This window comes from Miniopterus natalensis, chromosome X (genome assembly GCF_054644295.1).
Source record: "Miniopterus natalensis isolate mMinNat1 chromosome X, mMinNat1.hap1, whole genome shotgun sequence".
Classification (NCBI taxonomy): Eukaryota; Metazoa; Chordata; class Mammalia; order Chiroptera; family Miniopteridae; genus Miniopterus; species Miniopterus natalensis.
In genome coordinates, this window is record NC_142103.1 from 10,840,824 (window position 1) to 10,851,234 (window position 10,411).

The following is a 10,411-nucleotide window of genomic DNA, read 5'->3' on the forward strand; positions in this document are numbered from 1 at the left end:
AGGGAGTTGCCTTCTCAGTGGCTCTCTGCTCGGGGCTGGGCCATAATAACTGGTCTATACCTAGAGTCCTGGGCATTTCTGAGGTGATCCGAAAGGTCGGGGATGTATTTTGGCTGTCTGTATCCTCTCTTCTTCTGCCTAATAAGACCTGCCCTGTGCCAGGTGGTAGAAGGGGTTATACCAGAGAAATGCCAATGGTTTCCTTTGGGAGATAGAAAATATACACCCACATGTGCACACACACACACACACATACATCAGCAGATAAATACGGGCAGGTGGAATGTGAAATTAAAGGAGTGGTCTTGATCAAGACAACTTACTGGGAAGAGATGACTTCTCAGCTGGATTTTGAACAAGGGAGGACACAGATTGGTGAGGAGAGAGGGGCTTTTTGATGTTTCCGATTTATTTTATCTATGAATGAATATCCCCCTCCATGCTCATAGTTGGGGGTTAGAGAAAAGGGAGAGGATCCAGATGCTTGGCTTCTGCCTGACTCTCTAGACCAGTGCCGAGTCCTGCAATGGAGATGTGAACCCTTTGGTCAGGAGACTACCTGCTTAGGGGTGCAAGTCCCTTGTCTGAATGAGGGCTTATCTCTTGCCAGCTTGTAACAAGGGATAGGGATGAAAGGATGTGAGTAAGTACTAGGATAAGTGCATTTTTTAATTAATGTCACTAATTTTTTTCTCTACTGCTCCTCTCAATTTCATAGAATCCTTGAAAATTGGCTTCCTGGAGACGCTGAAAGAAACTCCTGGAACATATCCTGCCCTGGCAGTATGTCCCTGTGAATCCCTCTTAACTTATATTTCCGGCATGCTTTCTCTCTGTAGCTCTCCCATCCTCTCATTTTTCAGACATCAAGATTGCCAAATTCTAAAGTAAATATGTAGTCTTAGTAGTAGTAACCAAAACGGAAGGTGACCAGGACTTAAAGAGTACCCTTTCCTTTACCCCCTTCTCTACTGCCTCCCTTTCAATTCCTTCTGATCCCACGCTCAGCCCTGCCTCCTCTGATGGGCTGTCTTTGCTTCAGTATTCCTCTTGTGTCACTTGCTGGAAGGCCACCTTCCTGTCACAGCTAAGGCTTATTTTGCTCGGCAGTTGCATTTCTGAAAAGGAGATTCAGATGGGATTTCCCTAAATCACATCCTGTTTTTCACATAAATTTTTCATTTATAAAGTTGATTTATTGATTGATTTTTTTTATTGATTCAGAGAGAAGAAGGGAGAGGGAGAGAGAGGTAGAAACATCACTGATGAGAGAATCATTGATGGGCTGCCTCCTGCATGCCCCCTACTGAGAACTGAGCCCACAACCTGGGTACGTGCCCTGACCAGGAATTAAACCGATAACCTCCTGCCATGCCGGCCAAGCTATAAAGTTTATTTGTTTGTTTATTTATTTATTTTTAAATATGTCTTTATTGATTTCCGAGAGAGGAAGGGGGAGAGGGAGAGAGAGAGAAACATCAATGATGAGAGTCATTGATCGGCTGCCTCCTGCATGTCCCCGACTGGGGATGGAGCCCGCAGCCCCAGCACGTGCCCTGACCAGGAGTCGAACCTCGATCTCCTGGATCCTAGTTTGACGCTCAACCTCTGAGCCACGCCGGCCGGGCTAAAGTTTACTTTTTGATGGGTTTTCCATTGGCAGTGATGGCCAACATTGTTTAGCTTTGGCTCCCTCCTAAACATCCCCTTCCAAAAGCTAATGATGAAAAAAAACAAAGAGGAACATTGAAATACTCTAGAGATGTTAGAAGGTTATTCATAGTGAATAGACAGGAGTCCTTTACCTGCGATAAGGGATGTGCCCAGCGAGTTTAGAATGCCTCTGTCATATGTGGATACTTGGCCATTTGTGATGTATGTTCTGAGCCGTGACGATGGCATGCCTGGTGCCACGAGCAGGGCTGAAGCGTGGTCTGGTGTGGCTGCCTCAGCATTCCTTAACATCCCCTCACTGTTCTGGAAGTGCTCATTTGCTTCTTCACACTCTGGTCCGTCGTGGGACTGACTGGATTTCACACTTTCCTTGTGGCTCTCAACCAGACAACCAATGAAGACGTGAGTCAACTTTCCCATCTCCTTGTCACATATTCTTCTCTCGTTACTTGCTAGAGAACTGAGCCTCCAGGGCACCTGGTGTGGGGACTGTTAAATGTCAAGTATGGAAGAGAAAGCAGGCTGCTCTGTTTGGAGCTGAACGCCCGTAGGGAATTAGGAAGGAGAGGTTGAATGTTGGGGAGGTACAAGGTCTTCAGCTAGTCATAGATCTTTATTTTTTTAAATTTAGAAAATATATATATCTTTATTGATTTCAGAGAAAGGAAGGGAGAGGGAGGGAGAGAGATAGAAGCATCGACGATGAGAGTCACTGATCGGTTGCCTCCTGCACGGCCCCGACTGGGGATCGAACCCGCAACCCGGGCATGTGCACTGACCGGGAATCAAACTGTGATCTCCTGGATCCTAGGTCGATGCTCAACCGCTGAGCCACACCGGCCGGGCTAGTCATAGATCTTTAAAGGCTAGTTGGTGCCTCTGGATTAGGAATGGACAAGGACAGGTGCACTGAATAAATCCTTGCTTTTCAAAAGTCACCAGTTAATCCATGACAATACAGATAAGCAACAATAGCAAATAAGTCCCTATAACTTTACCTCCTATACATCACCATTGTTAATGGTATGAGCCGTGACGATGGCATGTCTTTTAGACTTGTCTAGACTTGTTCCTATGTTTATTTATGTGACTATATGTCTTGAATTTTTAAATGAGCATAAATACATATTGTTTAGTTATCTGCTTTTTTCACTTTATTGTAGACATTTTCCCATGGCTATGCATTGTATTTCCTTTTTTCCTATTTTGGTAAGATATTCAGTATATAAAATGTACCATCTTAGCCATTTTAAGTATACAGTTTAGTGGCATTAAGTGCATTCATGTTGTTATGCGGCCATTGCCACCATCTATCTCCAGAACTTTTCCATCTTCCAGTGCTGCATGCATTTCTTCAACATAAGTTTTAATACGAGCCTTGGCTTTTACCTTGCAGATCAAAGGCTCATGGACAGGGAAGAATCGTGTCCAGAATCCCTACAGCCATGGCAACATTGTGAAGAACTGCTGTGAAGTGCTGTGTGGCCCTTTGCCCCCCAGGTACTCAGGGGGCCAGAAGGTCCTGGGACTCTTGGGACAAGCAACTCAACCCAATCCTGTTACCTGGTCTCATGCCTTCCTCTGAATGTGGCCTCTTGGTGTCAAATAGGTCTGCCCAGGGATTGTCCCTTGGGGCCATATCTACATGGACCATAGACCATGGGATGGTTGTTTTGAAGAGATGACCCTTCGTTCTTATTTCATCTGTTTTTGCCCTGGTTAAGGTGTTCCCTGGGTTGTGGAAGAAAAAGTGAGTGGGAGACCCGAGGCATGTGCTAGGATCGGGCTAGACTGCCAAAGGGCAGGTTTATGTTTTCCAGTACACACAGCAAGGTTCAGTGGGTAGGTGGCTGGAGGGGCGAATGTGAAGTGCTCTATTAACTGTCCTGTCTCCTTCAGCGTGCTGGATCGAAGGGGTATTTTGCCCCTGGAGGAAAGTGGAAGTCGACCTCCTAGTACTCAAGAGACCAGTAGCAGCCTCTTGCCACAGAGCCCAGTAAGTGTTCCTGACTTTAAGACTTTAAGGCTAAGCTGATGATGGAGGGAGGGTGTAGGCTCAATTTACACCTTAGAGGTCCAATTCGGCAATTTCGTGTCCAATCGCTCCAGCTTCCCTGTCTCTGCTTCTGCCTTGACATTGCCTTAGATCTTTGTGGCCTTGGTGTATAGATTAGGATCTACTCATTCCTTCGATATTCTGTGCCAGCCACTGTGCTAGATGCTGGTTATGCCGGTGAACAAGGCAAGCCATGTCCCTGCTCTCAAGAAGTTCATTGTCTAGTGGGGACGGGAGAGCAGAAAATCAGGCTGGTGCTCCACTTCATGAAAAGTGCCTTGGTGAGGGAAGCATGAAATGCCATAGGAGCAAAGATAAGCGTTGGGGGGTGGTTTGGAGTTAGTGGCATGGTTACCTTGGTAAGAATGAGCTTCCTCACTGGAAATGCAGGTGTTGTGGGAACCCTCCCAGCTGTCCTGCTCAAGATCTACTTTATAAAGCATGTTCCTAAAAATTTATTAGTTGAACTTTCTTTTTTTATAATAGCTTTATTGAAATATAATTCACAAACCATTAATTCCCTATTTAAAATGTATGATTCACTGGTCTGTAGTATATTTACAGTTATATAGTCATGTCAGTAATTAATTTAAAAACATTTCATTACCCCCCTCAAAAACCCATGTACCCATTAGCAGTTCTTCTCCCTTTCCCCCCAGTTCCCCCAGCCCCATCTCCGGACAACTGCTAATCTACATTTTTATTTTTGCTATAGATTTGCCTCTTCTAAAATTTCATAACAATAGAATCATATAATATGTGGTCCTTTGTGACTGGCTTCTCTCAGCATAATATTTTCAAGTTTTATCCATGTTGTAGCATGTAGCATACTTCATTCTTTTATATGGCTGAATAATATTTCGTTATATGAACAGACCACATTGTACTTATCCATTCATCAATCAGTGGACATTTGAGTCCTGTCCACCTTTTGGTTATTATGAATAATGCTGCTATGGCCATTCATGTGCAAGTTTTTGCAGGGACCTATATGTTTTTATTTATTTTAGCTATATACCTGGGGGATGAAATTGCTGGGTCATATGGTAACTCTGTTTAATTTTTTGAGGCACTGCTGGACTATTTTCCAAAGAGACTGCACCGTTTTGCATCTTCCACCAGTAGTGTATTAGGGTTCTAATTTCTCCATATCCTTGACATCACTTATTTTCTGACATTGATTCTAGCCATCCTAGTGGGTGTGAAGTAGTATTCATTGTGGTTTTAATTTGCATTTCCCTGGTGACTAATGATGTTGAACAGATTTTCATGAGCATATTGGTCATTTGTATATCTTCTTTGGAGAAGTGTCTATTCGGACCCTTTGTCCATTTGGGTTGTTTGGGGGTTTTGTTTTTTTATTGTTGAGTGGTAAGAATTCTTTATATATTTTATACACAAGTCTCATCATATATATGATTTGAAATTTTTTTCTCCCATTCTATGGGTTGTGTTTTCACTTTTTTGATAGCATCTTTAGAAGGTTAAAATTTTGATGCCCCATTTTGTCGTTGTTGTTGCTGTGCTTTTGTGGTCAGATCTCAGAGACCATTGCCTCATCCAGGGTCTTGAAGATTTATGCTTCTGTTTTCTTCTAAAAGTTTTATAGTTTTAGCTCTTACATTTAGGTCTTCGATCCATTTTGAGTTAATTTTTATATATGGTGTGAGAAAGAGGGTCTAAATTCTTTCTTTTGCATGTGGCTATGCAGTTGTCTCAATACCATTTGTTGAAAAGACTATTCTTTCTCTGTTGAATTGTCATGGCACCCTTGTCAAAAATCAATTGACCGTAAATGTGAGAGTTTGTTTCTGGACTCTCAGTCTTACTCCACTGTCTTGGTTACTATAATGTTGTAGTAAGTTTTGAAATTAAGAAGTATGAGTCTTCCAGCCTTATTCTTTATTTATTCAATTGTTTTGGCTATTCTGGGTTCCTTGAATTTCCATATGAAACTTATGATCAGCTTGTCAATTTCTGCAAAGAAGCCAGCTGGGATTTTGATGGGGATTGCATCGAATCTATAGCTCAATTTGGGAAGTATTGCTGTCCTAAAAAGATTAAGTCTTCTAAACCATTAATATGGACTGTCTTTTCATTTATTAAGGTCTTTAATTTCTTTCGAAAATGTTTTTAGTTTTCAGAGTTTAAGTTCTATAGTTTTATTACATTTATTTATAAGTATTTTACTTTAATGTTATTATATGTGAAATTATTTTCGGATTACTATTTGGGAATATATAGAAATACAATTGATTTTTGTATATCAATCTTATGTCCTGAAACTTGGCTGAACTAATTTATTAGTTCTATATAATAGATTTTTAATAGATTTGAACTTTCTTTTAAAAGAGAATCTTACTTTTAAGTGAATGCTTTTTGTACGGTAGATCATTGTTCTCTACTTTGTCTTTCCTAAATTTTGAAGTTTATTTTCTGAATTACAGCAAACCCATTTTTATATACAGGGTATCCCCAAAAATGTATTATCATCATCATTTTTAAAAATATATCTTTATTGATTTCAGAGAGAGGAAGGGAGAGGGAGAAAGAAAGAGAGACATCAATGATGAGAGAGCCATTGATCGGCTGCCTCCTGCACCCCCCCCCCCCCACAGGATGGAGCCTGCAACCCGGGCCTGTGCCCTGACAGGGAATTGAACCCCGATTGCCTGGATCCTAGGTCGATGCTCAACCGCTGAGCCACGCCCGGCCGGGCTGGCATCATCATTTTGAATATCATGTTTCTGATAAGCCTGGTCTTAAATCATAGCAATTTAGGTCAGTAATTCTCAGTTGAACGTGGGGAAGACTGATATTTTAGAATCACTCTGCGGGCATTTTCAAACCACATGCATCATCTGCAGATGTGGCCACCCCGTCGCCTTTGGTTCAGAGTCCGTGTTCTGGAGAGCCGAGTGTTAGGGCAGAAACAAGATTGAGAGCCGCTGGTCAGGCCTTGTTAGACAAGTACGTTAGGACATTCCGTTGCGAGGAGAGGGGCCCGCGTACTTATTTGGGGCCCTATCGTTAGGATCCTGAATAGTGATGGCAAAGAAGACACGATCCTTCTGCGTCGGGTGTCGGCGGCTGCGCACCTGCAGCATCGGTGTGGTCGGCGGGTTCGGAGGAAGAGCTCGATGTCTCATCCCCGATGATCTCCGTTTGGATTTTGGGGACGGGCTTTGTATTGAATTTGACATCTTTCCCTTCTCAGGCCCTAACAGAACATCTGAGCTCAAGCGAGATGCCGGAGGACACCAGCACTCCTGAAGAGATGCCACCGCCCGAACCCCCGGAGCCGCCACGGGAGGTGGCTGAAGCTGAGAAGTAGCCCATCTACAGAAGAGACTTTTGTTTGCGTTTCACCAGGGCTGTGAGAGATTTAAGGGGCGAAGATAAACCCGAGACAGAGAACAAGCAAGCTGGTCTCCTTTGGTCTTTATTCACCCGATTGCACACTGGCATTTTCTTGCTGCAAGTGTTTTTTTTTTTGTGTGTGTGTGTTGTTGTTGTTGTTTTTTTGTTGTTTTTTTTCTGGGCTCAAGGCAGTCACAGAAGATGTCAGTGACCTCTGGTAACTGGACAAATGGGTCTCTTGGGCCCTGGCACTGATTTTCCACGGCCTCAGCCACGGAGTCTCCTTGGACTCCCCCTCCTTCCCTCCAGATCTTAGCTCTCCCTGCTTGGGGTGGTTGGGCCATTTGTGGGGTGAAAGGTTCTGAAGACTGGCTCAGTTCCTCTCCAGCTGCCACTTAGATGAGCCCAGAGGCGGTCACGGAGGACTGTGGCCACGGAATCCTAACTGGATTCTCAGGGCCTTCAGAACCGAAGAGGCTGGAGAGTGGGGCTGAAGGATTCTCCTGGCTACAAAGTGCCAACACTGCCCACACGTCCTTTCAGGAGTGGGGCACGTAGCGTCCACTTGTATTTATTCTTGTAGTTACTCCTTTATCTCCCATCCACTTTCTAACTCCCAGGCCCCACTCTTTTCCAATTAGAGATATGGAAGTAATTGCAGTAGAGGTAACAATTTACATTTCTTGTAGATTCCCCGGAAACTTTTTTTTAATACCAGTGCCATTGTCAATACGAATTGATGAGATGCCAGTGGCATCGCCCCTTGCACTCTGTCTCATGTCTCCCCCTTTCCTTTTTCATCGGCCTGTTTTTATTTGTTTTCCTTCTGACTCTTGCTCCTGTTAGGGGCACGAATGGCAGTAATAATAAAAGTCTGCACTCTGGCGGATCCTCTCCTCAGAGGGAGGCCAAGTGCTCACTTAAACACTACCCCCCAGACTCCCTGTGTGAGGCCTGCAGAGGCCCTGAATGCACAAACGGGGAAACCAAGGCACAGAGAGGATCTCCTCTCCTCTCCTCCTTTCCTCTCCTCTCCCCCTATGTCCCCTCAAAAAAGAAAAAAACGACAAAAAAAGACAACTAGTACTTCCATTAGGGCTCGGCTGAGTGAGGAGGGAAAGCCCAGCACTGCTGCCCTCCTGGGTGACCCACTCCAAGGCCTTGGCCCACCTTGGGCTTAATAACCACACCAGGGCTTCCGCCAAGCCTCACTCTTCCAGCACTTCCACCGGCAGAGTCCCAGAGCCACTCCACCCTGGGGTGGGCTGCGACCCCCCAGTCAGCTCTGCTCAGGACCTGCTCTATTTCAGGGAAGAAGATTTATGTATTATACGTGGCTATATTTCCTAGAGCACCTGTGTTTTTCTCTTTCTAAGCCAGGGTCCTGTCTGGATGACTCATGGGGAGGGAGATGTGTAAATGCGAACTTTTAACCTATTGGAAGGTGATTAAACTGTGTCTAATGCAAACTGCCTGCCTCCTCCTTCCCCTTCCATTTCAAGAATCACCATGGGGTGTGAGTGTCTTTGCGTGGTAGGGTGGGGTTGGGGTGGGGTCGAAGGGGCTGCTAGTTACTACCCATACTTCCATTTTCCAGGGGACCCTTGGGTGGGAGAGATGGCTCCCAAACTCTCCACTGATCTCTACTACATTCTGGGCCGAAGCTTACCTTATTCTGGACTATAAAGAAAGGGCTTTCGAAGCAACATACAATGTTAGCAAGATGGGGAGGGTCGGGGGTATATTAATTTAAGAGAACAAGTTCTTCATTGAGATGTTGTGTTTATGCAGATGGATGCTGTTAATTGTAAACGAGTCTTGGTTATTAAAGCAGGCTGGTCGGCGCCTCTCCTGGGAAGTGCTTTGTTAGTGGTCTTTTACAAGTGATGGTATATAATTCATTTTAAATGGTCTCTAATCAGGATTCCTCACCAATTCCTGTCTCACTCTTTCCAGTCAATCAGAATGAATGAAATTTAGCTGCTTCCAGATTTTTCTCTATGTCTTTCTATTTTCCTTATAGCAGGATTTGAATTTAGCAATTGAGAAGGAGAGAGGGAGGGCGGGGGAGGGAGAGACTGACTTTGACTCGGATTCCCCTCTTCTCTGTCTCGACTTTACCATTGTCTTTCTGGCTCTCAGTCCTTTTAGTTACATTTTAGCTAATTCAAAATAACGCCAAGCCTGGAGAGTTTGGAAGCTATTAGATTTTTCCAGTTAACCTGCCGCTCAGGTGAATCTCTTTAGTCAGTTTTCAGCCCATCCTGTCTTCTCTCCAGGATTAGGATGGATTTCTTTCCTCCCTTAACTTACCTCAGCTGCTCTTCTGCTGACCCATACATCAGTCAGAGGAGCTTTCTCTTTCTAAAGTGAAGGGTCCACATGGAAATATCTTATCTCTTGTATGAAATAATATTTTTTAGGTTTCTGCTTTTTCATATTCCCTGCCCTCTTTCTTTACCTGTATAGATTTTCTGTATTTAAGACCTTGGCCTGAAGATCTATTCCATTCATACCATGCACCACCTGGTACTGTCCATCTGAGTTCTGATCAGAGGGGAGATTGAAGAATTGGTCCTTTCTTATTTTTTAAAATTCTCACCCAAGGATAGTTTTTCCATTGCTTTTCAGAGACAACGGAAGAGAGAGAGAGAGGGGCATTGATGTGAGAGAGACACATCGACTGGTTGCCTCCTGGATGTGCCCTGACTGTGGCCGGGGATCGAGCCTGCAACCGAGGTACGTGCCCTTGGCTGGAATCCAACTGGGACCCTTCAGTCCTGGGCCGGCGCTCTAACCACTGAGCAAACTGGCTAGGGCAGAATTGGTCCTTTTAATGGCTTACGTTCTCTCTGCCTCTTCCCTTCTCATTCCTTAAGTTTCCTATGCACCCCACTTCTCAGGTAAGGATGGTTGGTACAGGTCCAAAACTCTGGGGGTTGGTGGGATTTGGCTATTTGGGGCCACTTCTTCATGTCCATTTGGCTCTGGGGCCCTCCTTTACCTGGAAGAAAGCATTCTCCCTCCCTTTGCTTTTTTCCCCCAGGGGCAAGTGGTGGGTTCTAATTCTATAGCAGCTAAATTCCATTCTTTCTGCCCTAACCTACCTGCTTTACCCCTCAGGCCCCTTTTCCTACTGACCAAATTGCTTTACCTTTTTGGGGAAAGAAAAAGTATTTTGTTTTTAAATCTATTTTCTAACTTAAATGCAATTTAATATGTAAATCTCTGCACTTTTGTGTGAGCCTACAAATATGTATGTGTGGTGGATTTTTCACTCTCTGGTATTTCTTAATAAAGAAATCTTTCTTTTTGGGGGAA

The 10,411-nt window shown here is 44.2% G+C and overlaps 1 protein-coding gene across 2 annotated transcripts in view; it reads left to right on the plus strand.

The window, feature by feature from the left end:
• ZDHHC9 (zDHHC palmitoyltransferase 9) overlaps positions 1 to 10,411 on the plus strand; it is a 32,311-nt gene extending 21,900 nt beyond the window's left edge. For both annotated transcript variants that reach the window (XM_087829285.1, XM_087829286.1), the window contains exons 6-10: positions 719 to 765; positions 1,972 to 2,076; positions 3,071 to 3,174; positions 3,574 to 3,670; positions 6,948 to 10,411. In XM_087829285.1, coding sequence (XP_087685411.1) covers positions 719 to 765; positions 1,972 to 2,076; positions 3,071 to 3,174; positions 3,574 to 3,670; positions 6,948 to 7,064 — 470 coding nt within the window. In that variant the 3' untranslated portion in view covers positions 7,065 to 10,411. The remainder of the gene's footprint in view (positions 1 to 718; positions 766 to 1,971; positions 2,077 to 3,070; positions 3,175 to 3,573; positions 3,671 to 6,947) is intronic.